General features: G+C 37.1%; 1 protein-coding gene across 1 annotated transcript in view; it reads right to left on the bottom strand.

Annotated features, from left to right (window-relative positions):
• Nucleotides 1-6,564: 6,564 nt before the first annotated feature.
• LAMA2 (laminin, alpha 2) overlaps nucleotides 6,565-26,454 on the bottom strand; it is a 746,602-nt gene continuing 726,712 nt past the window's right edge. Inside the window, exons 61-65 of the mRNA XM_006885032.1 lie at nucleotides 23,666-23,821; nucleotides 19,202-19,355; nucleotides 14,489-14,619; nucleotides 11,898-12,120; nucleotides 6,565-6,820 (exon numbers count right to left, since the gene is read on the bottom strand). Coding sequence (XP_006885094.1) covers nucleotides 6,663-6,820; nucleotides 11,898-12,120; nucleotides 14,489-14,619; nucleotides 19,202-19,355; nucleotides 23,666-23,821 — 822 coding nt within the window. The 3' untranslated portion in view covers nucleotides 6,565-6,662. The remainder of the gene's footprint in view (nucleotides 6,821-11,897; nucleotides 12,121-14,488; nucleotides 14,620-19,201; nucleotides 19,356-23,665; nucleotides 23,822-26,454) is intronic.

Below are 26,454 nucleotides of genomic sequence, written 5' to 3' on the forward strand. Positions count from 1 at the left end.
TCTTTGCAATCACTTGTTATGCATCAGAGAGTTGGACAATGACCAAGGAGGATAGAAGGAGAATTGATGCCTTTGAGCTGTAGTCCTGAAGAAGAACATTGAGAGTACCACGGACTGCTAGGAAAACAAACAGATTCATCCTGGAAGGGGTTAATCCGGGCTGCTCCTTGGAGGCAAGGATTCTGAAGCTCCGTCTTACATACTTTGGACATGTTGTAAGGTGAGATAGGTCCTTGGAAAGGGACATCATGCTTGGTAGGGTGGAGGGACAGTGAAGGAAGGGAAGGTCCTGTATGAGGTGGATTGATTCAGGGACTGGGATAATTGGGATGGGTGTGTTGGAGACAGTGAGATTGGCACAGGACAGAGTAGAGTTTAGGGCTGTTGTACATAGTCGCAAACGACTTGACGGCACATAACAACAACAACAACAACAACAACAACAACAACAACAACATAGTTTGGAAGACTGGAGAACATGATACTGAGTGAACTAACACAGTCTCATAAGGATAAACATTGTGTATGACCATTATTTTAAAAACAGAAAGATAACTAGTAAAATGTGTATGGTGGCCCAAGGGGGGAATAGGTGAGAGCAGAGGGGTGAGGATGGGTGGGCAGAGTTCATGACAGTTTGTTGGTAGAGGGAGGGGTAAAGTAAATGGGAAAGAGCCAGAGGGGACCTGAAAAGAGGGAGTGGTGGTGGGCATAGTTCAATGGTGGCTAATTTTATAAAGCACAGTGTTTGGTGATATTTGTATGAAACACAATGTGAATGTAAGGAAAGTGTGAAACACAATGTATATGAATTTTGTATGCAGACCAGTATAAAATAAAATTTAAAATAAAGAAAGGAATCAATTTAGGAAAATTTATGAGAAAGTATAATTGAAAAGAACATCATTTGTAATTTTATAGTTTCTTTGTAGTTACTTCCAACATTTCCAAAACTCAGATAACACAATCTGTTGTCTTTAAATGTTATGAATATTCTTGATTTCATTAAACATTTTCTAAATATTGCATAAGTGATTACAGTCACTGTTCAAAAGAATTGAATTTGCTTGTGTGTGTGCCATCCTCCAGGGACCCTAAAATGTGTGAACGTGCTTTTAATTATTTTTAAAATAAAAAAAAAATTAGTGATTATTTTTAGGGGGATAAGGATTCATATAAGCAATAGGAACAAAAACAAATGTCATGCTCAGTTAGGTAACTGGCATCATTAATTGCTACACTGAGTTGGAATCACCACCTTGCATGTTGAGATTGGAAAAAGATATTGGCATTCAAAGCTCAGCCTAGGGCATTCTTCCATTTTGGGCAGCCCTCACCAGTGGAGGTATGTACTCATCTCAGTCAAGTTAATAAAATGCATACATTTGTATATCTGTCCTGATTAAACAGAGATAAAAAGAGATTGAAAGGCAGAGAGAAAAAGAAGTCACATCACCAATGAGACATTATATCCTTTGCATGTGGTGGTAAACAAGAAGGTCTTTTATGCTTGTAAAGCTTGACTGTTGTGTTTTGTTGCCCAGTTAATCACAGATTTTAGTTTTATACACAAGATAATTCAGTAGCCCACGTAAAGGCAAGCGATTTTCAATTAGTCTAAGTAGTCTTTTCCTCCGTTGTTAAGCAGAACATTCAGATGCGTTCTGTTGTTGGAGACAATAGACTAAATCAATGTAGGAGAAAAATAGTTATGATTTTTCAAAACTCTAATTGAAGCCTTAAGTGTCTGGCAGTTTCCTGGTGATTTGGGCTGGAATCTGTTCTGTTCTTTATTTTCCTTTGTCAGCGGTGTTCACCATGGTAACTCCAATAAAAACCCTTTGCAAGCCCCCCCCCCCTTCTAAGTGCACAGAACCTTCTCAAAGAAAGCTGACAACCTTGTAGGAGTGGATGTTTGGAGGAGAGATGAAGATTCTGTTTGCTTCATAAACTATTGTGTTTGACAGGTTGTGAAGTGACTGGTAAAGGGATATGGTTGGCTAGACAGAAACATTTCTCTTGGGGTGAAAAATTAATTTGATTTTGATATGGAAAATGAGCTAAATTATGCTAAAGAGACTTTCTATTTTCATAACATTATTTCTGCTTTTGAAATTTGAAAATGTTTATTCAAATTCATGGGCTGCTCTGGAATTTGGATACTGTATAAAACCAGTTTAACCAAGACTCATTCTCCTCCTGTCATTGAGTGGCTTCTCACCCACAGCAGCCCTATCCAAGGTTTTTAAGGTGGTCGACCTTGACGAGACTACCCATTTACCTCCCTTGGATTTGAACCGCCCCAAGCCACGCACCTTTTTGGTTAGCAGTGCAGTACCCTACACACTACTATGCCACCAGGATTCAAGAAATTCTGCATGAGTCTAAGAGACAATTTTAGTTGGACCACACTGGAAAATTTAGCTAATAAAGCATTCTAAATAAGCCATCAAATCTCTCTGGCTTTCCCTCTGATTACATCAGGCAAAATGTGGAGGCTGTAGAAATCTAAGTGTTTTTGATACTAACTATATGTTAGAATCAACTGAGAAAGTTTCAAGAAAATGGAAATCCCAGGGCAGTAACCAAAGATTATTACTTAGTTGGTCTACACATATACCCAGGCATGATGTTATGTGCTGTCAAGTTGCCTGCGACTCATAAAGACCCTATGAACAACAGTTCTGAAGCTTGCCCTGTCCTGAGCCAATCTCACTGACTCTGACACATCTAACCCCATTTCCCTAGTAACTATCAATACTGAGGTCTTCCTCTCCTGTGCTGTCCCTCCACCCTTCCTAGTATGATATCTTTCTCCAAGGATCGGTCCCACCTGGCCACATGGCCAAAGGATGTGAGAAGGAGTTTCAAAATCCCAGCCTTCAAAGAAAAACTTGGTTTCACCCTTTCCAAGACAGACCTATTTGTGTTCTTGACGCTCCATGGTATGTTCATGACTTCTCTAGCACCATAGCCCAAAGACATCAATTCTTCTATTATCCTTATTCATTGTCCAGCTCTCTGATGCATAGCAAGTAATTGTGAAGACTATAGACTGGATCAGGCACACCTTAGTCTTTAGACTGACATAGTTGTTTCTCAGTACTCTGGAAAGGTCCCTGACAGTGGATTTACCTAACACAATTAATCTTTTGATTTTGTGACTGCTGAAATGTCTGGAACATTGACAGAGAACTATCAGAAATACAAAGCAGGTTTAGAGGAGGTCGTGGCACTAGAGACATTATTGCCAATGTCAGATGGATCTTGGCAGAAAGCAAAGAGTACCAGAAGGATATCTATCTGTGTTTCATTGACTATGCAAAAGGCATTTGACTTCGTGGATTACAACAAATTGTGGCTCACCTTGAGAATAATGGGAATCCCAGAACATTTGATTGTGCTTATGTAAAACCTATACTTGGACCAGGAAGCAGTCCTCAGAATAGAGCGTGATTCAAAATAAGGAAAGGAGTGTGTCAGGGATGCATCCTGTCTCCATACCTTTTCAATCTCTATGCAGAGAAGATCCTTTGGGAGGCTGTGTTTTATGAGAAGGAACGTAGTATCTGGATTGGAGGAAGACTCATCAGCAACCTACATTACACAAATGACACAACTTTGCTTGCTGAAATTGAGGAGGACCTGAAGTGCTTGCTGCAGAATGTCAAGGACTGTAGTGTTCAATATGGATTGAAGCTCTACACCAAGAAAACAAAGATTCTCACCACTAGGCCAATTGGCAGCACTATGATAGATGCAGAAGGGATTGAGGTTGTTAACTAGAACAGCTCTGGCCGAGCTCCACAATCAACACTCTTGACATCAGCAGTCAGGAAATCAAAAGACAAATAGCATTAGTAAATACCCAGGCATAGGCAGGGTTGTTTTTTTTTGTTTGTTTGGTTGTTTGTTTTCTTAAGCACCAATGTTTCAACTGCACTTAAGAATCATTGTATTCAATAGTCTCACAGGACCATTCTAACTCTACTATTCTAAGGTTGTTTTTACCTAACAAATTGACTTCAGCTGGACTTTGATTAAAACAAACAAATAAATCAACACACCAACAAACAAACCTTGTTGCTGGTGAGTTGATTCAGACCTTTTCTGAAAATTTACACAGAACAACTCCACAGAGTTTCCAAAGCTGCTTTCTTTACAGAATAAGACTGCTATGTCTTTCTCCTGTAGGGAAGCTGATAGATTTGAACAGGCAGTTTTTCTGTTAACAACCAAGTTGTTTAACCACTTATTTCATTAACAGAACTCCTTCATTTCTGGTCACCTCCTCACTCACTGCTATTGAATGGGAAACTACTTATGGTTGATCTTCCAATAAAAGACTGTCAGTAACTCAGGAGATTACCCATTTTTTCTCTCCACGAGTTGCTGGCAGATTCAATCTGCTGGGGAGGTGGGACCTTCAGGTTAGCAGCACAACTTCCTAAGGACTGCTGTCTAATTTATTATGGCTCTTTCTGCTAGAACATGAAAGGAAAGTTTTTAATTCAAGGAAGAGAATGATATATTTGGTGAAGCAGAATTAAAGAAAAACAGGGTGACAGACGGTAAGAAGATGGCTTGACACCGTGGTTGCTCAAACTGGACTTAAAGCATTGCATAGATTGTGAGGATGATGTGGGAGTGGACAGAGTTTTGTTCTGTGTACATAGGGTCACTGTAGGTTACTGTCAACTCAATGGCACCTAACATCTTTATCCTACTTTATTTTACCTGTTAACGAGGAGAGGCACAAGTGTTGTTCTTATTTTTAAACCATATTAATTTTCAAATTGTTTTATTGTTGACAAGCTAGTCAAAAGCTACCAGCCAAAAACAAAAACAAAACAACAAACAACAAAACACCTCAAAGAGAGAAATACAGTAAGAATGCTCATTAGAGACAAGGATGGCAAAATGCCATCTCACATAAATTGGGCATGTTGTGAAGAGAAGCCATTCTTTGGAAAGGGACATCATTCTTAAAGAATGGTAAAGAATGATGTCCTTTTCCAAAGAATAGCCTCTCTTAACATTAGCTGGAGGATCAACTAATAAGACCCTCAATGAGATGGATTGACACAGTGACTGCAGCAAAGGGCTAAAGTGTGTCAGAGAAGATGAAGATAGCATAGAGTTGTTTTAAGTTGAACACAACTCGACAGCACATAACAATAGTAACCTCAAAATCTATTAGATTCAATATTACATTTATGTGTGTTGACATGGCGAAGAACAACGGGCTTCTCAAATGACTATACCACACTCTTTTGGAAGGAAGAGAATTTCTTATCTTTCATTGAACACATGACTATTCAGAGGAGCTTTTTAAAAAATGTAGAAATGGTCTGGCTCTATTGTATATCCAATTTGAAACACTGGGTTAGGTCATCTGTTTTGGTTGGTTTCTTGGTTTGGTTTGGTTTTCATGTTTTCCAGGTAATTCCAGAATGGAGCTAAAATTGAAAAACTACTGATCCAGAATGAAGTTGTATGGTCAAGTTATTCTGAGCATCTGGCCAAAGATGAGATGCTAAGAGTTTGTTAGCCATCCTCTAGATTAGAAACAAAATTTATTTTCCCCTGGTGGAAAAAATAGTTGGAGAAGATCATTCTTTATTTGCATCATGAGGGAAATAGACCTTATTTTCCTTGTTATACATTAAACTTCAACACTTGGTACTAAAAATGGTGAATGAAACTTTCCGTTTACATTGACAGACAAATGAAGGCTCCTCTTCTCAGAAACTCATTTGCAGATCATTGAAAAAAGAGGGGGGAAAAGCATATTTTTTAGGAAAGGGATTTGTTAGGTCAAATTACAGCTCAAAAAGATACACTGCAAGGATGTTTACATTGCTGCCTCTTTTTTTTTTTTTGTTCTGCTAAATCAAAACACATTTCAACACTATTCCTTTATACTTACATACAAGTTGTGATATGCCCTGTAAACTCCAGGAGCTTAAAGTCTCAATGCTGTAGTATCAAATTAATTGTTATTCTGTAGTGTGGTTCTGCTATGTCCCCAAAGCCTTTAAGGCATTATCAAACAAGAAAATCAAGTAATTTAGCTCTCTGCCCTGAATCTGATCTATCACTATCCTTGGCATGACAACATATTCACTCAAGAGTCTAGTTAGACTCTCTAATAATAAACCTGCGTCAGAGAAATGGTTAGACTTTCAGACTTGGAGGTGGGAGCTGATTTTCTGCCAACCCTGGACCCCAAATCTACTATTGTTTCAGTGGGCTGGACAGGAAACCAAAACCACCATGCATGAAAAAGAATAATAAAAAGCATGAGTAGATGCATGTAAGAAACAACTGCCTTCATAAATGACATCTGAGCTCTTCTTGCAATGACTACAGGGCACATTACAAATTTAGAAAGTTATACTCAGTTATCTTTTGTACTTAGACATTGTCAAACGGAATGAGCTGCTCTTTAGAATGAAATAAGTAGTTTATTATTCTTGAGAAAGAAATGGAATTAGGTTCAGTCTCAGGTCTCAATTAGCACCAACTCAATCTAGATTTTTAATTGAATACAGAAAGAATGTGATGCATTAGTTAGTTTTATTAGGATACATGGGTAAAATATACTTGATTTACTTGATACACTCTTCTGAGGGACTCTTCTTGGGTTAAATTTATTTTAACTAGCTGGCTGGGCATGACACGGGTTGCACACCTCTCAGCTCCAAAGCTCTGGCAAAATTAATTTCCAGTGGCTTTCCTGTTCCTTTGGTGAGCCTCAGGGACCGGATGCAACCTCGGAAACGGATGTTGGTCGTCAGGCCAAACTGATTAAGGCCATCTGGGAGAGGGAAAACAAAAGGGTTAAAAAAAAAAAAGGTTAGTGTAGAAAAGTTGATGTAATGTTAAGAATATATCCCAAAGTCACTTCGTAGCTTGAAGGTAAACTGAAACGGTGTCTTACGTAAATTTTTGTCAGTTTGTCACGCTATGTTGACCTGTATGCTACTACGAAGCTGCGCTCTATGTCATGGGTTTTCAAGTACTAGCAGAGTCACCCATGGTGGATAAAGCTGATTAGGAAGAAAGGTTTGGTGATCTACTTCCAAAATTTGCCCTTGAGAGACTAATGGATTATAATAGAATACTGTCTGATAGATACTGTCTGATAGATGCGTGCTGGAAAATTACTCCTCTAGCTGGAAATTAGGGTCAACAAGACCTCATGGAGGGCCTTTGCATTTAAAAGTCGATTGTTATGCTTGGAAGGGTGGAAGTACAGTGCAAGAGAGGAAAACCCTTGATGAGATAGATTGATTCAGTGACTTGGGTAAGGGGGTAGATATGTCAGAGACAATAAGGTTGGCAGAGGAAGGAGCAGGGTTCAGAGCTGTTGGACATAGGGTCACCATGAGTCACAAACAACTCAAAGGCACATAATAACAACAATTACATCTACAGACACCTCACACCATACATAAAATCCAACGCAAGGGGGATCAAGGACAAGGAGTAAAACCAAAGACTATAAACTTCATCAGAGAAAATCTTGGAAGAACTTTAGAAGCCCTAATTCACAATATTAACAGTCTTTCAAGCATAATGAAAAACTTAGAACCAGGAAAGAACAAAATAGATGAATGGGACATCAAATCCCTTTGCATATCAAAAAACTTCTCCAACAAGATTAAAAGGAAAGCCACAGACCGGGAAACATATTTCGAAATGACATATCTGATAAGAGAATCATATATAAAATTTAAAAAATACTCCAGTACTTCAACAAGAAAGAGATAAATCTATCACAAAATGGACAGAGAATATGAATAGACATTTCACCAAAGACATTCAGATGGTAAACAAACACATGATGATGTGTTCAAAATCCCTAACTATAGAAAAATTTGAATTAAAACAACTATGAGATATCTTCTCACTTGAGCAACAATAGCAAAGTTCAACAGAGCAGCAAACAACAAATGCTGCAAAAGGTGTGAAGCGAATGGAACCCTTATTCATTGCTGGTGGGAGTGTAAAATGGTACAACCCTTATGGAAGGTGGTTTGGTGCTTTCTCAAAAAGCTGGAAATAGAAATCGTCCGATTCAGCAATGCTACTACTGAAGATATACCCTAAAGAAAGCAGAAATTTCATCCAAATAGATGTATATACACCCTATTTTTCCCCCACACCCTATTTTTTTGCTGCATTACCTACAATAGCAAAGAAATGGAAGCAAAGCCAGTGCCCTTTAAGAAACAAATGGATAGAAAAACTATGGCATATTTATACAATGGAATACCATGTAGCACTAAGAAATAATAAACTCATAAAATACTACACAACATGGGTGACCCAGGAGGACATTATACTGAGTGAAATATCTCTGTCACAAAAGGAAAAATACTGCATAGCACCACTGTTATAAAACAGGACTGACTTGGGTGGTTGGGAGGAAAATAGGATAAAATTGGATGGATAATGAACACTGCATTTGCACAGTTGAAGAACGTAACTGTTTAAAATGAATACATGATTAGATATTACACATATGATAACAGCCCAGAATATGAGGTACATTGCGAAGAGGACTGAGAGGAGGAGGCAAGGAGGGAGGTAATTGTGCAACAATGAATGAATTTTTTAAAAAGTGAACTGGGGATAAGGAAGGGAAGGAGAGGCGGGGAAATGTGCAACAATGAATGAATGAAAATCCAACTTTTTTTAAGCTTTCATTAAAATCACAATTAAAATTAAAAAAAATATTTAAAAAACCATTTACACCTACAGAGAAAGATCAACTTTTTATAGTTTTGTATTATGAAGTATGAAAACATCTAGCACCATACATTTTAATGTATCAAGGAAAGAAATGACTTGGGATAAATGAATTTTTAATTATGACTTAGAAATATTGCATCTTATTTAATGAAACAAAGCAATTGATCAGATAATATTAATTCTGAAAACCCCAAATACATGGGTTTTCAACAATGCCTTTATTAATTTATTTTACTTTATAAAGTTGTATCTTTTTTTCCAAATTTATTACTAATTTCAATGAAAATTTACAGAGACTTTGGATTTCCATTCATTAATTGTTACACTTTTCTCCCCTCCCAACCCTCCCCCTAGTACACGACCCTCTTGGAAAAGTAAAAGAAAAATTCTTTCATTGTTTTAAAAACCCTCCCCCAGGTCCACTCCACTATACAGCCTTCACTCTGGACTCCTATCATGACAAAAGTACCTAATAATTTTCCCTCTTAAAGAGTTTTCTCCCTCATAAGTTTCAATGCAGTATACATTATTGAACCCATCCTTCTCAGTCTCCTCCCAATTCAGAGGTCAGTCCTGCTTTACAACAATGGCACTGTGCAGTCTTTGTCCTTTTGTGACTGAGATACTTCACTCAGCATAATGTCCTCCAGGGTCACCCATTTTGAATAATAGTGCATGAGTTCCTTGTTTTTCAATGCAGCATAGTATTCCATTGTGTGAATATACCAGAGCTTCTCTATCCATTTGTTTGTTGATGGGTACTTAGGTTGTTTCCAACTTCTTGCTATTGTGAACAAATCTGCAATAAACATGGGTGTGCATATATCTGCTTGGATGTCAGTTACAGTCTCTTCGGGGTATATTCCCAGTAGTGGAATTGCTGGGTCAAATGGTATCTCTATTTGCAACTTTTTGAGAAAGCGCCATGCCACCTTCCACAGTGGTTGCACCATTTTACACTCCCACCAACAGTGAATAAGGGTTCTAGTTTCTCCACAACCTCGCCAGCATTTGTTGCTCGCTGTTCTGTTAAATTTTGCTATTCTAACTGGGGTGAGATGATATCTCATAGTTGTTTTGATTTGCATCTCTCTTAGAGGTAGGGATTTTGAACATTTCTTCATATGCTTGTTAGCCATCTGAATGTCTTCTTCAGTGAAGTGTCTGTTCATATCCTGTACCCATTTTTCTATTGGATTATTTACCTTTATCTTGTGGTGCTCAAGTATTTTATAAATTCTAGGTATAAGTCACTTATCTGATATGTCATTACCAAATAATTTTTCCTAGTCTGGGATAGGAGGTATCTCACTCCCTGATTTCAAATACTACTATACTGCCTTGGTAGTCAAGACAGCATGGCACTGGTACAATCAGAGACACATAGATCAATGGAATAGAATTGAGAACCTAGAGATCAACCCATCTATCTATTGTCAACTGATTTTTGACAAGGAGATGAAATCAGTTAAGTGGGGACAGACTTTTTAACAAATGGTGTTGGCAAAATTAGAAAAGTATCTGCAAAAGACTCAAGCAAGACCCACACCTCACTCCATACACAAAAACCAACTCAAGGTGGATCATGGACCTAGGACAAAAATCGAGAACTATAATCTTCATTAAAGAAAAGCTTGGAAGAACGCTAGAAGTCCTAATCCACAACATAAACAGTCTTCCAAGTATCCTGAAAAACCTACAACCAGGAGAAAATAAAATAGATGAATGGGATCTTCTAAGAATCAAATCCCTATACACATCCAAAAACTTCTCCACCAGGGTATAAAGTTGTATCTTAAGAAGTTATTCACTCACTCACTTATGCTGGGTCAGGAAAACAATTTCTAGCTGACCCTGCATTGGGTTTCTAAGGCTGTAAATCACATGGGTGGAGATTGCCCCTATTGCTCCCTAAAAGTGACTGGTATATTTGAACCAGAGGGACATGGTCTTTGGGTTAACAGTGCAACTTGCTATAGGCTCCATAAGTAGAAATCACTCCTAAGAGGTAAAGTTGATTGAAAAGAAACAAAATCTTTCAGTTATTGCAGTAATAATGCCTTCTTTCAGCAAGTCTCCTAGGTGGTACCTAGGACATCACTTCACAGGTGAGGTAGACTTGTCCTGAGGTGATTTGTGGTTGAAGCAGAAGTGGGTCTCAGAAGTAACTTTGGGAAGAGGAGCACTGAATGGATCTTCATTTCTCCTATAGTTTTTCCTTTGTCAAGCACTGTTGTTCGTTTGGGGTTTTTTTTTTTGTTTGTTTGTTTTAATTTTAATCAATGAGGAGTGCTCTGATGGCATAGTCTGTAGTGACTTCAGCTGATCACAGCACATGGCTGTGTGTGTCTGGTGTTTCAAGTTCACCAGAGGCTCCAATAGAGAAAGCTGGGCAATCTCTTCCAATTCCAATGTAGAGGGTTGCTATGAGTTGGAATTGACTTGATGGCAATGAGGGTTTTTAAGTAAATAAAAACAAAACAAAACAACAAACTTTGATGATAAACATTTTTTTCCAAAAATTATGAAAGCACATTCCAAGCATCTGCATTCTTACAGCTCTTATTAAATTGAACTTGACTTATTTCTCATTGAGTTGTTTAGTCTTATTTATGAGCACTTCAAGTAACCCTCTGTGGTCACATGCTATGCTTAATGTGCTGGAGAGGGATTTTTTAAATGCAGATTTATTGCCTGGTTTCTTTGTAATAGAAATATAAACTTCATAATAATGTGAGGGAGGAATTAGTTCTATTTAACCCAATGATTTCCAGAACTTGAGGAAATGATCCCCATAACATTTTATGATTCCTTTGCTATATTAATGTAAAATAATCAGACAGAATGCCAACTCTGGCGCCAATTTCTGTTAACAGTCTCATATCTTTTATAAGTCAAATTCATTTCCTCTAGCCTCAGTCTCCCTACAAATTAAACTTGGGGTGAATATGAAAATTTCAATCCCATGTGGTTTCTATAACTAATATATTCATTTTGCACTCTGGAAACTTTAGGTAAGGTGTTATTTATGGAGATAAATAAAGCCAGTGCCAAATACACTAATATTCACATTCTGGGGCTTACTTTATGAATATAAGTATTTTCCAAACCAGAACAAAAGCATTTTTCCTACTTACCTGGGAAGCCGCCAACAAACACAGGGTCATTCGTGTCAGCTGATGTGGATGCTCTGTATGGGCTCTGGGCTTCCACCTGGTTCCCATCAACAGTCAGCTCAATTCGGTGTTTGATCTTCTTAGCAGTGACCTTGTGCCATTGTCCATCACACAAATGCCCTGGGATCCCAGCATCATAGATGGCAGTGAATCGACCAGCTCCATTGTCCACATGAAACATGAGCTACAGAATAGGGAATTGAATAGTCAAAGGAGATTTCGTTGGAGGGATATCATGATAGCTCACATAGTATAATTATCAGTCTCTTGGAAAGGAGATTTTCACTGTTCAAATCCACCAGCTGCTCCATGAGAGGATGGGCAATTTCCTCCCCTGGGATTAACTGCCTCTGAAAGTCCATCTGAGGGTCAGCTATGGCTCAGTTCCTACTTAGTGGTACACAACAACAACAAGGAAATACATGGAGTAGAAGAGTGTGGCAAGCATATTGAGTTATATTAAAAAAAAGTGACATAAATGATAAACATAATTACCTATGTTCATAAGTAATGCTTTTTTGTATTGGGGAATTATTGAGAGAAATAGGCAAGATGTATGAAGCAAGTAATAATTCTGCTATCAAAAAATAGGAAATATAGAGGTCAATTAAAAAAAATCTAGTATACATAGAGGAAAATTCTATCAGTTTTTTAAAGAGTGTAAGAATTCTTAATGTACTTTATGTACATTCCTTAAAAGACATTGTTTGAATTGATTCACTAATTTGATTTATAAATATTTTTAAAAGGATTACTGCCATTTTTCAAAATTAAACTTTTGATGTTATAAGTCTAGTCTTCTTTCCTACATGGGTTTCATTTGCACACAGATCAGAAAGTCACATAAATTACTTTTGAGGTCAAGCTTCATGTCACAGGTGCCCAAATCCTTGAGCTGGAAGGCCAGTTAATTTCCTAACAATGTACAAGTTAGATTGGAGTTCTTATTTGAAAGGAAAACAAATCTGTTTTCAAGTAACATGAAAAAGTCCCTGAAATTTGAGATGACTGAATTCTTTTGAAGCTGATGAAGACAAGAAACATATTGAAACCATAAAAACGTAAAGTACAATTAGGTGATATATCTGACAAAGTAAAAGAAAAGAAATAGAATTTTTAAAAAAATTAAAGTGCAAGCGAGAAGTTGCTGAATTAGTTGGCGTTGTAAATATTAATGAATAGGTTTCTTAGGGAGGTTGAGGTTTGCAATACCAGAAGTTTGCAGGATTGAGGTAAGAAATCCACGTGCTCTGTAACAGAACTTGATACTTGGGCATGTTGAAGCAACTGCAGTGGTGAGCAGGCAATGAAATGAAGCTCCCTTCAGAAAACTCCAAGTGTGCTTTCAAATTTGGGCAAAACTTTAAGTGTTGTTTATTCATTTATCCTTTTGGCTTTTGAGTTTCTGAATCTTTTTTATGATATTGCTTTTTTAAAAAAATGTTTTTGCTATATTCCTTTTGAGGATGACTTGGAGCCTGGGGGAGGAGTGAAGAATAAAAAGGTGCAGCTAGAAAGCAAAGGGTCACTGTGGATTTGTTTTTTTCCTTCTTGGGAAGGAGGTGATAATGTTCGAATTATGAAATATGAATGATGTTGAAGTAGGATTCCTATCTACTAGCCAAAAAGGAAACTTGTAAAATTTCTATCTTGGTCTTTTCTTCTGTTTCCCTACCTCGGACTTGAACTCTTTTACCTGGACTAGGAACCAGCTCATATCTGACTCTTCAGTGGGTTTCTCAGACTATAAATCACATTGAAGTAAATTGTCCATATTTCCCTTTGGTGCTCGTAATGAATATGAATGACCTGAGGGACATGGCCTTTGGGTTACATAGTGCAACACTCTCTTGTCTAAACTCTCTATTCATACACAGGTTGGACCGTTAGTACTACAAAGGGTAACTGAGTCAGAGCTGACTCTTCAGCATCTAAAATTTATGCAAACAGTTCTAATTGCAGATTGCCAATGATAGGCAGGCAGTGACCAAAGAGCTTTATTGAACTAGATCTCATTTTATTAGTAAGCAAATTGACAAAATATTTTTTGCTACAAATTTGCTCTAATTTCATAGGATATCTGGATGCTGTAAAAAAAGTAAATAAAAAAAAAAGTTACTATACCAGCTGGAGAACTTGGTTTGAAATATGTGCATGCTATTATCAGAGGGCAAAACTGACCTTAGATGATGCAAGTCCCCTACCCTATTGAAACAGACCAGTCTACAAATGTTTATAATGAAGAGGAGAAAAAAAATAGTTCTCTAACACTTGCAGGGAATAAACCTGAGACAAACCATCAGTTCTCGTATTAGTCAACACAACTGGCTGGCTTTGGAATAAACCTTTCAGAGTTTACACTGTTGCACAGAAAAACTGCTGTAAACACATAGGACTTTAGATAGTCTAGAAGGGTAAAAGGTACAAGCTAGGTTTCTTTATACAAAGAATACAGTAGGGGTTCAGTCTGAAGAACTAAAAATAAGAGTTCTCTATACATTAATTATATTTTAATCAGGAGATCCAGAAATGTTGGGACTGGTGACATTCACCTTTTCATCAATCATTTCTATACCCATTCCATCCATTTTTTGGCTGCTAATTCCTAGAAGAACGCCAGTGGTTCTGGTTGTGCGGAATTCAAATTCTACCAGGAGATCCAATCCCACTTTGAAGCCACCAACTGTAAGACAAAAAGATTTTACAAATTACAATTTAGAGGTTACACACATTACTTCAAATGTGTATGGTCCTAGGTTTCAATTTATATTTTAACCAATAATAATGAGGACTGTCAGTTAGGTTTTCCCACATGACCTTGATTTCCAGCATCATATTACTTACTGCATTTTATTAGCTATTGTTTATTTTCTTGGCTACCTTCTCTGCTAGAGTGTAGGCTCTCTGTAAGTAACGACTTGGTCTATATTAATCTGTAAATTATTTGTTTTGAAGAAAGACCCCCAAACTCACGCTGGCTTCCTGTTTCTGACTCTCAGTGAGATGCCACATGTTTCTGAGGCTCTGAATCATGATGGGAAGAGAGTGCTTATCTTTCAAGCTCAGAGCCACTGGTAGTTTTGAACCATCAGAGAAACTCGTGGATTCAAATAACCAAAGATGCTCAACAATTGAGTTAGTGCACAATTCCAGAAGGACTGTAAACCTAATTTCCATAAAATTGATTCTGACTCATGACAACCCCGTACGTGTTACATAGTAGAACTGCTCCACAGAGGTCTCTTGGCTGGAGTCAATCTGTACAAAAACAGATTTCCAGGACTTTATGATGCAGTTCCATAGTCTTCCAACCCATGGTCTTCCGTTGGAAGACTTGAATTTCCAACCAGTAGGTTAGTTACTCAGATCTTTTGAGTAATCAATGAATCCTTATCTAGCACATAAAGCAAAAAACCCCATTGCTGCTAAACTGATTCTGGCTTACAAAGACGGAATAGATCTGTCCCACAGAATGCCCAAGGCTATAATTTTTATGAACACAAATATATTTTTCTCACTGAGTGACTAGAAGGTTTGAGCTACCGACCTTTACATTAACAGTTGGATCTTTATAATAATACCACATGTAGTAGAAGTATTTTATAGTTTGCATGGTAATAAGTATATTGGTTGAGTATGAATAAATTAACCTGCATTGATGCGCAATAACGAATCTTAGAGTTAGGTATGATTGTCTTAGAAATGTCTCTTTTGGATTAAGTAAATCCTTTCAGTGATTCTTTAGGAAAATTTTATTGGAAGATTCTAAAAAGTACCACAACTACTTGAAAGTGTGGAAAAAGTCTCTAAATATCTTACAGTTACTCCACACTTACTAGTATGGCTGGGTTCCAGAGTTCAGTTCGTTATGGGAAAAGAGGCATGATGTGAGAATGAAAATGATCATAAGAAGATTGTATGGAGAGTTATTACATCACGATATAATTGTCAAGTTTCTTAGCAGACAAAAGAATCATGTCCAGCTACATTCACAAATAAGATTAAATATCACAATGCTAAATTTTGCCTTTCACCTAAATGCTTGTGACTTCTAGATTCACATTGTAAATATCCAAAAAAAGTATACTTTTCATTATTGCTATAAATGCAAAATGTCAGATAACAAGGTATTCGATTGCTAGCAAATAGTTGAAAAATTACTATGATAGTCAAGATTGTGTGTTAACTTGACTGTCTATGATAATCTGACTTGGTAGCTGTAATGTAGTCATTATTTGGCCAATTTTGGTATAATGAAATCATTCTTTGATGAGTTTAGATATAAGACTTTTCTTGTGGCACATTACATAATGTAATTACCTTCAAAATGAAATATTCTATGAGCGGGCAAGACATTGAAAGAGAGTTTCATCAGGACTGTGACCTATGTTGACTATGTGTGAACATTTGGCAAAACTCTCTTGCTTTTTTTTTCTCCAACTAGAATCCTGAGTCTGGCTTATAATGTCCAGTTCTTTGGACTCAAACTAATGATTTGTCTCGCCAGTATACTTTGGATTCATCATGCTCTTCAGTTTAATGAGTTAGAAAAGCCTCTTTCCTGAGTTCTGACCCATGGATTTGAGACTTGCCAGCTTCCACAAGTGTACAAAACTTTTTCTTTTTAGAGAAATTTCTCTTTCTCTCATCTATCTGTCTGTAGCTCTATGTCTATATCTATTTCTATATCTCTTTTTGATGATGGCCTATTTTTCTTTTTTCTTATCTTGAATCTTGTAAGACTGAGGAGTACATGAAGCTCATGCTGCAGAAGGTCAAGGACTGTAGTTTTCAATATGGATTGAAGATCAACATCAAGAAGATAGATTCTCACCACTGAGCCAATTGGTAGCACCATGATGGAAGGAGAGGAGATTGAGGTTTATAATAGTTAAAGCTTGCTCGGCTCCATAATCAATCAACACTCATTACCACTCAGAAAATCAAAAGATTAATTGCCTTAGGTAAATATACTGTCAGGGACTTCTCCAGAGGACTGAGAAGTAATGATGTCTGTCTATAGACTAATGTGCACCTGATCTAGGCCATAGTTTCACAATTATTTTCTATTCATCAGAGAGCTGGACAATGACTAAGGATGACAGAAGAAGAATTGATGCCTTTGAGTTGTGGTGCTGGAGAACACTCTGAACACACCATGGACAACCAAGAAAACAAATAAGAGAGGGTTAAACCAAGTTTCTCCTTGGAGGCTAAGATTTTGAAGCTCTGTCTCATTTACTTTGGGCATGTAGGCAGGAGGGACCAGGCCTTAGAGAAAGACATCATGCTCAGAAGGGTGAAGGGACAGCATAGGAGAAGAACACCCCGGATGAGATGGGTTGATACAGTAACTGGGCCAATGGGGTAGGTATATCAGAGTCAGTGAGACTGGCTCAGGATAGGGCAGGCTTCAGAGCTGTTGTATACAGGGTCACTATGAGTAGCAGGCAACTCAATGGCACATAACAACAACAACAACAACAACAACATATTTATATAGGGGACTCTAGTGGTAAAAATTTGTGCTAAAATCCCAAAGACTAAATCTACCATCTGTTCTGCAGAAGAATGATGGGCTATCATCTTCCATGTGACTTGCTGCCTCTAAAAACCCACTGAAGGGTCAGCTATGGGTCATGTCTACCTTGCCTACAACAATAAACGTCAGTATACACATAATTTCCATCTTTATGAAATTATATATAAACATATAGTTATGAATTTATTATATAAAGTATACAATGTTTATAAACATATATACACATATAAATAAATAACATCTATCTATCTATCTATCTATCTATCTATCTATCTATCTATCTATCTATCTATCTGACACAGTTAGTCTAAAGGCCAGGTGAGAACTTTAAGGATTTGTTAGTGATGCAATAATGTGAGTGAACACTGAAAGATGACAGAGTGAGAAATATGTAATAAATGTTATGAAATAGTTCATGTCAAAATTGTGAATGGATTTGTTTTGGTTTGTATATTTTGCTCCTAAAACTATTATGTTTAAAAATAAAGAAAAAATATTTTGTTAAGATTCAAGCTATATTACATCAACTAAGGGGAATAGTAGAGAAGAATCTAATAAAAAAATATGTTCTCTTTGTCTTCTATCTATTATGTAACAAAAGAAAGAAATGCTGTAGATATCTACAGTTATCTCCATAGAAGAGGGAAATCTGTTACACTGAATATTGTTTGGACAACAAGGAGTCTAGAGATTTTCAAAGAGGAGGAGCAGCTCAAGCAAACTGAAGAATATCATAAAGAAGGTCAGCTGAGGGAGAGTAACAGAGACCAATGAAAATAATCAAATCAAACAAAACAAATAGACATACAAAAAAATGACTTAAAATGTTTTAAGTATAAAGACGTCTACAATGTAGATGTCTATACACTTTCCAGTGGATTAACTTCCTCCTTTGTCTACCAAGTCTTATGTAAAGCATAGTGTATATTACACTCTATTTTGATGGAGTAGCTAGAGTTGTTGGGAATTGAGGAAGTGACTATTTTTCTGGTCAAGAGTGATACAGAATCTATAGAAATCAGACAAGTCAACGTAAGCCATTGACTGCAGAAGCTGAATCTTGCCATCAAATTTACCTAAGAGAGTACTAACCATTTGTGAATTTTAAGAAATTTGGAGAGTTAACAAGAAAACTGTTAGTCTCCAACAATTAAAAACCCTAGCAACTCCTGGGGAGGAAGAGGAGCAATTTTCTCTTGTTAAGATTCATAGCCTCAGAAAACTGATGATGATGGGAACTTGGGGTAGTGGTAGTGGTGGTGGGGTGTATGTGTATGAGATAGAGCCAATATCAGCAGGATTGAGAATTTGAGAACACTGGCCAAAAAGCCATGAGGTTTGAGCTGGAGGCACCTGAGTGCACATTTTTGGAGCTGTTGACTATATTATGTTATTAATCTAGATTATACCTTTGACTTCCCCAATCAAGTTCTGTGTGGTCTGTGAGCTATCACACAGGATTTTGGACCCAGTAAAACAGTAAGGTTGGTGTTGAGATAAGTAGAAAGAGGCAGGAAAGTGTGGGGACATGACTCACCTCATGGGAATTGGTTTTGTGTTATTGATATTCTGGACAGGGACAGTTCTCCTTAGCAAAGTTGATAAAGGTCAGAGACAGTAATCCTTGCATGGCTTTTGCTCTTTCTTCTAAGGTTCATTAGGTGCTGGAATCAAGTTGATGGTAGTAAAATATTAAAAAAGGAAAGAAATGGAAAAATCTCACCTGCTGTGGCAAAACCTGTTCCATCAAAATATGTTCCCTTCTGAACATTTGCAAAACATGTTTCAACATGGAAGCTGGAGGTTGGTTTTTCAAGGTCAACAGGAGCCTCTGCCATCTGAAGATTCCTGATACAGCCATCAATGCTGTAGGTCACCTAAATGTTCAAGTTAGAAGAAACAGTAAGCTTTTAGTCACTTTCTTCTTTGTGTACACTGAAATAATGTAATCCTTAGCCAACTGTCTACGGAAATTTCAAAAGTATCATTACTATATACAATGAGAATGAGTATATGCCTGTGATATAGACATTCTGTTACCACGTGGTTACTATATCTCCAATGGATCCATTAGCTTGACAGAATAATTAGGCTTATTTGGATGTCATAACTTTTAGTACTCCATACTTTTCAATCTATATGCAGAACAGATTATATGGGAGGCTGGGCTTGATGAGAAGAAATCCAGAAATAAATCAGGACTGGAGGAAGACTCATCAACAAACTGCATTATGCAGATGACAACCCTTCTTGCTGAAACTGAGTAGAACCTGAATTGCTTGCTTGCTGTAGAAGGTAAAGTACTGCAGCTTTCAATATGGAGTGAAGCTCAACATCAAGAAAAAAAAGATTCTCACCAATGGGCCAATTGGTAGCATCATGATAGATGGTGAAGAGATTGAGATTCTTAACAGCTTTAATTTGTTTGGCTCCACAATCAACACCCTTGGTACCAACATCGAGAAAATTATGATATATTGCACTGGGAAAATCTGCTGTCAGACACCTTTCCAAAGTATTGAAAAGCAACAATGTCAGTCTGGAGACTAAGGTGTGCTTGATCCAGTCCATAGTCTTTGCAATTACTTGCTATGCATCAGAAAGCTGGACAATAACTAGGGATGATAGAAAGAGAATTGATGCCTTTGAGCTGTGGTGCTGAAGAAGATTATTGAATATACCATGGATGCTAGGAGAACAAACAGGTTCATCCTAGAGAGGATGAGACCAGGCTGCTCCTTGGAGGCAAGGACTCTGAAGCTTCATCTGACCTACTTTGGACATATTTCAAGGAGAGACCAGTCCTTGGAGAGGGATGTCATGCTTGGGATGATGGAGATACAGGTCAAGAGAGGAAGACCTTCGATGAAATGGATTGATTCAGTACTAGGGTAGTGGGGGTAGGTGTGTCAGAGACAAGAAGATTGGCACAGGATAGAGCAGGATTTAGGGCTGTTGTACATAGGGTCCCTATGAGTTGACACCACATAACAATAACAACAACTTTTAATATCATCTATATTTCTAATGTCATATTTCTATTAAAATTATAAATATTTCTTAATTTTGTCATAATCTATAGGGAAAAATATTTGGTTTGTTTTCATAGAGTTGCTATGACTTGTAGTTGACCCTATAGCAACCTAGAGCATGCAACAACATGCTCAATTCTATCTGAAAAGAGAAAGATATTCTGGCTCAGTGTTTCTTCCCTTTGGAAGTTTAATGAAAGCAATGCACTTTTCTCTAAGAAAATGCATATATATATAAAAATTGAGGTTAGCATGAAACTTCTTGGGCTTAAGAGCTCTAGAAATAAATCAAACATATTCTACTCATTCATATTTCATCAGGTTTTGGCAACTCAATAATTTTGCCCATTTTACTTCAGACTCTCATTTTTTTACAACTTTAGTAGAATTCATATAAAATTTAGTAGCATTTCTATAAAATTAATATTATCTACAGAAAACTTAAATACCAAAATAATAGTCAATTGTTTTTGATTAACAAAGCCATATAGATCATCATGTGATCTGATTTAATATAAAAATGTATCCCTTTTATATGCAGTTTGTTCTTAGAAAGCACTAATCCTCTATGTTGCTGTTGTTAGGTGCCATTGAGTCGTAGACGACTCATAGTGACACTATGAACGAAAGGCCCGAGCACTGTTTGTACATAGAGTTTCCGGAGGCAAGCCATTTTGGAAGCGGATGCCGCTCCTGCTTTCAGGCTTAATTTAGTCGGGAATCTCCTGCAAACACTGTCCACCATGGGTAACCATTACCATGTTTGCCACATCAATGTCCCAGTGCACAGCAACCACGAGTTACCTCTGTACAGCAATGCACAGACCAGTGCTATACCACCTAGAAGAATGTTTGACAGGAAAACAATTTGAACCTGGCCCTTGGGCCCTTTTGGGCTTAGAAGCCCAGTCTTGCCTTAAACCTTAGGCCAAGCCTGGCTGAGTCTATACTTTGGAATAATACTGTTCACAGAAAACAAGAACACATTGTTTGAAAATACTTATTTGGCAATTATTTATTTACAAAAGTGTAAATTCTGATTACAAAAATGGATAACTCCTCTAGGGAGTTTTTGTACCCTAGTGGTAAGAAGATGCATTGTCAACCCAAAGGCAAACAGTCAAATCCACTAGTTGCTCTGGTGGAGAAAGATGGAATATCTCCTCTTGTGTGATTTATATAGCCTCTAAAAACCTTCTAAAAGAGTCAATTATGAGTCAATTCTGACTAGACAGTACTTAACACCAAAAAAAAACTCTCTAATTGCAGCATCTTTCAATATCTGCTAATTTTCTAATGCTGTGACATGAAATCCATTATAATCTTGTTATCTATATGTTGTTGGTGTTATGTGCCATTAAGTCTGTGACCCAAAGTTACACTATGTGAAATAGCTCTGAACCCTGCCTTATCCTGAGGCAGTCTCACTGACTCTAACACACCTACCCTCATTGCACCAGTTAATGTGTCAATCCACATTCATTCATGGGATCTTTATCTCCTGTTTTTTCCCTCCACCCTTCCAAGCATGATGTCCTTCTCCAAGGACTGGTCCCACCTGGTCATGTGCCCAAAGTATGTGAAGTGGAGCTTCAAAAATCTTTGCATCCAAGGGGAAACTTGGTTTTACCTTTTCAAAGACAGTCCTATTTGTTCTTCTGTATTTCTATATGGTTGGTAATTTTTCAAGCACTTTAAACCCACTATCTCATTTAATCTTTATGTTGTTGTTTTGGGTGGCATTGAGTCAAGCACAACACATAGTGACCCTATAAACAACAGATCTGAACGCTGTCCTATCCTATACCATCCACACTATCTCTGAAATACTTGAACCCATTTCAGAAGTCACTGTATCAGTCTATATGGTTGAAGATCTTCCTGTCTTTTGCCAACTCTCCACCTTTCCAAGAATAGTGTCCCTCTCCAAGGAATAGCCTCTGTTAAGAAGCTTTGTCATCTTGGCCTTCAAGAAGAAATCTGGTTGCACCTTTTCCAAGGCATAAGTGTTTGTTCTTTTGGCAGCCCACGGGATATTCAGTACTCTCTCCAACACCAAAGCTCAAAGGGATCAATTCTTTTTCTGCCATCTTTATTATTGTTAAGCTCCCAGATTAGTTGTTGACATAGAGAATGACTGAAAAGGCCAGTGCCTGAATCAGATGCACCTTAGTCCTCAAACTGACATTACTTCTCAATAATTTGGAGATGTCCTTGACTGCAGACTTTCCCAGTGCAATCTCTTGACCTTCTGACTGCTGGTAGCAAGGTTGTTGATTGTGAATCCAGGTGGGATAAATTAATTGACAGTTTCTATCTTTTCTCCTTCTGTCATTCATGTTGTCTATTGGTCCAGAAGTGAGAATTTTTGTTTTTTGGCATTGAGCTATAATCCTTATTTATATACAATTTTAATCTTTAAATTAACACTATTTTTGGTGGTGGCTCAGTTACAGACCTCTTGACTTCTATATGGGAGTATCAGGTTCAATTTCCAGCCAGTGCACCTTAAGCACCATCACTACTTGTTTGGAGAGGCTTAAATGGTACAATGATTCTATGTTTTGAAACTAACACAGATAAGGAAGAAAAGCTTAGTCAATGAAAAGCCTGGATCACAAAGGGCTGGTTCAGTTGTGCACAGTATCAGCATGAGTTAAGGGCCACTTTGATGTCAGTTAGAAATGCAATATTTTTCTCCTATTTTATTAATGAAAGAACAGTCAAAGAAAAGTAATTAACTTTCTAAAGTTCACACAGCTAGTCAATAACAAAGCAGATAGTAAAATTGAGGAAGTTTGGCTCCAGAATATGCACTCTGCTCTGTGATACTGATAGTCAAATCTGTGTATAAATCTGTCACTTCTCATAAAAGGTATTTCTTGTTCACCTATAAGTGATTGTGAAAAAGTGTGACCTGATAATGCAAAATATTATGGAGCTCTGATGACCTAGTAAATAAATAACTTGTCTAGTTGAAACAAGCTTGGAAGCAGGAGTGGCATCCACTTCTGTAAATAGCTTGCCTCCAGAAACCCTATGAACCTGGAGAAAGGATGAAAATCACGCACGCAAGTGCTATGAGTCACCTATGACTCGACGGCACTTAACAACAACAAGAAGTTATTTAGACAATAAGCAAATTAGATATTTACCGGACCAATTCTTCGAGTTGTATAATTTATAGGTAGTCCTCCAACGTATAAAATTCCCACCACATCCAGGATATCAGCTTTCTTGGGACTGATGGTTCTGTTGGAGGCATCATCTACATAAAGAATTCCTTCTTGTTTAATTCGCATAATCTTAATCTAAAAAAAAAAAATTAAAACAAGAGGTAGAATTAATGCCAGTCTTGGAAAAACTTTAAACACGCAGTATAAGAATGGAGCTTTTATCATATGCCTGAGGGAAAGAGAAATAACCTTTATCAGATGTCTACTGTATAAAAATGATAGAAGTTATATTGGACCTATGTTGTAGACAAGCTCATATTCTGTCCCTTCCATCATTATCATCATCATCTTCTTCATTATCTCCAAAACAATCCATGTAACCAGCTGTACTGGCACTTATGCAGTAGCTGTTGTGGCTGTGGCATGAATGATCTTTTTGGATAGATATGTGAAGACTTTCTCAATATAACCAGAAATCTAAATTTAGGAAACGGAATATGTAAGCCTAGGGAATGCTAGAGTAGCTTGATAATTTAAAAATACTTCTGGATTCACATAAACTGAATAGGAATGGGAAGGTGAACGGGACTATACTACCAACACTTGTATAGATTAGTTGTTGACATTGTTGTTGTTATGTGCTATTGAGTCAGAACCAACCCACAGCTGACTCTCCAGAAGGTTTTCAGAGCCAGTAAATTGCACAGGAGGAGACTGCTTATCTTTCTCTTGCAGAGCAGCTGGTAGATTAGAACTGAATGTCTTTGGAATTGTAGCACAGCTTCTTACCACTAGTCCACATGACCTCCCTATAGGTTAGACAGAGGGTATTTCTACATATACAGTTATGTCTTACAAATATATCCATGTACATTGCAGAACATATCAGGAGCAAAGTTGTAAGAACTTCTTAGTCATAAACACTGTAAGGGAATGAGGTGCTAGGTCTAGGAACTCAGACCTATAGTCTCAAATACCACAACATAGTGAAAAAAAAAAAAAAGACAGTGTTAAGCATCCTACTTTGGTGAATAGGTTGGGGCTTTAAAGCTTGTGAACAGCCATCTAAAGGTGTAGTTATAGGCTTCCTCATCTAGACCAAAGAAGAGTGAAAGAAATCAAAGATGTAAAGAAGCAGTTCCCAATAGACCATGGGAACTCCCGTTTCTAAGACCCTGAGACTAGATGAATTAGATCGTGGCTGATTGCTCTGAAAGGATTAGGAGTAGGAGAGATTCTAAAATATGGGAGAAATGTGTATAAGGAAGCTTGAAATAATAATAAAAAATTACATGCTTGCTAGTCTGATAAAATGGAATTTGTAAGGCAAGAGCTCTTAGATATCCTTCCAACCTATAATTGAACTTACTCCTTCCCCAGTTTTCAGACAAATAATGTAAACTAAACTGTAAAAGCAAGGAAGTACAAAATTTTTAGAACAATCAAGCACTTAAGATTGAAAGAGAAATATGTGCCCCGGGATGAAGTTTAGAAGACAGGAAAGGATTATTGGAAAGACAGCAAACAATGTTACAAAACAAATGTATATGACTTTTTAAGTGGATAGCCATTCTTTTTCTATAAACTTTCACTGAAGTCACACCTAAAAATGAGTCTACTTCTGAAATGGAGTAACTTAAGACCTCTAGTTTTGGACTTATTTTTTAAAAACTTTCATAAACAGGAAATCCTCTAGGAATTTGGCAAGTTATGGTATTTAGATCTCTTTTCTTGATCTCAGCCTTACTATGTATGGTCCAGAAATATGCTTTTTAACAAGTGTTTTATTTGCTATTTTAGTTACTACAAATAAGAAACACATAACAGGAGCTCTTTCATGAGGGTTATATTTGATAGTGATGAAATCCCAAGCAAATAGGAAGGTTTCACTTTTTTTATTTCTATGATGACAATTGGTTGCATTTTTCCTTTATGCATTTTAATTGGTTATGTGGCTTCCTAGATGATAAGAAAAGTGAAAGTATGTCAATATACCAACTTTTAATGATGTGCTACTCTGAAAATTAAAAATACATTATTGGTCTACTTTGGATAGCTTTACTTAATAGGTTATCACAGGTGCAAAGACAAATTCAGAGATTTCATTTTAATCAATTTTATCTATTTGCAGTCATGCCAACGAGGACAATAAGCTGAGAAATGAGCCTTCTGTGACTATAACAATTCCAGTTCCTGGGTGTAAGGCCAAAGATTTTAAAGTCATTCCAAATGTAAGTGGAAATGATATGTTAGAGCCCTTTAAACACAACATTGACAGGTTCTAGATTGTTACAGACCACGGTAAGGTTTGAGTGTGAAGGGTAATTTCTAGGGCTTATCCTAATTTGGACAAATTTTACTATTATCAAATATTATTTCATTCAAAACAGGCCATCAGTACATCACAAGTATGTCAATATAATCTCTAAGTATTATTACTTTAAATACAAGAAACAGATAAGCAAAGGAACTCAAAGTCATTGTTGTCAAGTCTGAACTGACTGATAGTTTATTTCCAGTCTTCTGATAACCTATGACATGGGGATTGTAATGTCACCAGTCCAACTGTGTATGTATTTTTGAATGGAAAACCAATTCGTGCTGATTTCCAGGAGGAATTTCTCAGGAGAAACTGTCATCTTTCTTCTACTAAGCAGCTAGTGGATTCAAAGACTAGTGAGACGGCATCTTTGGGTTAAGAGTACGGCTGTCTGTGGACCAGTCTGCTAGAGCTCACTTGAAGAAACCATACTTTATGATTAACACTC

Source organism: Elephantulus edwardii, unplaced genomic scaffold (genome assembly GCF_000299155.1).
Source record: "Elephantulus edwardii isolate Elephantulus edwardi_28Jun2011 unplaced genomic scaffold, EleEdw1.0 scaffold00039, whole genome shotgun sequence".
Classification (NCBI taxonomy): domain Eukaryota; kingdom Metazoa; phylum Chordata; class Mammalia; order Macroscelidea; family Macroscelididae; genus Elephantulus; species Elephantulus edwardii.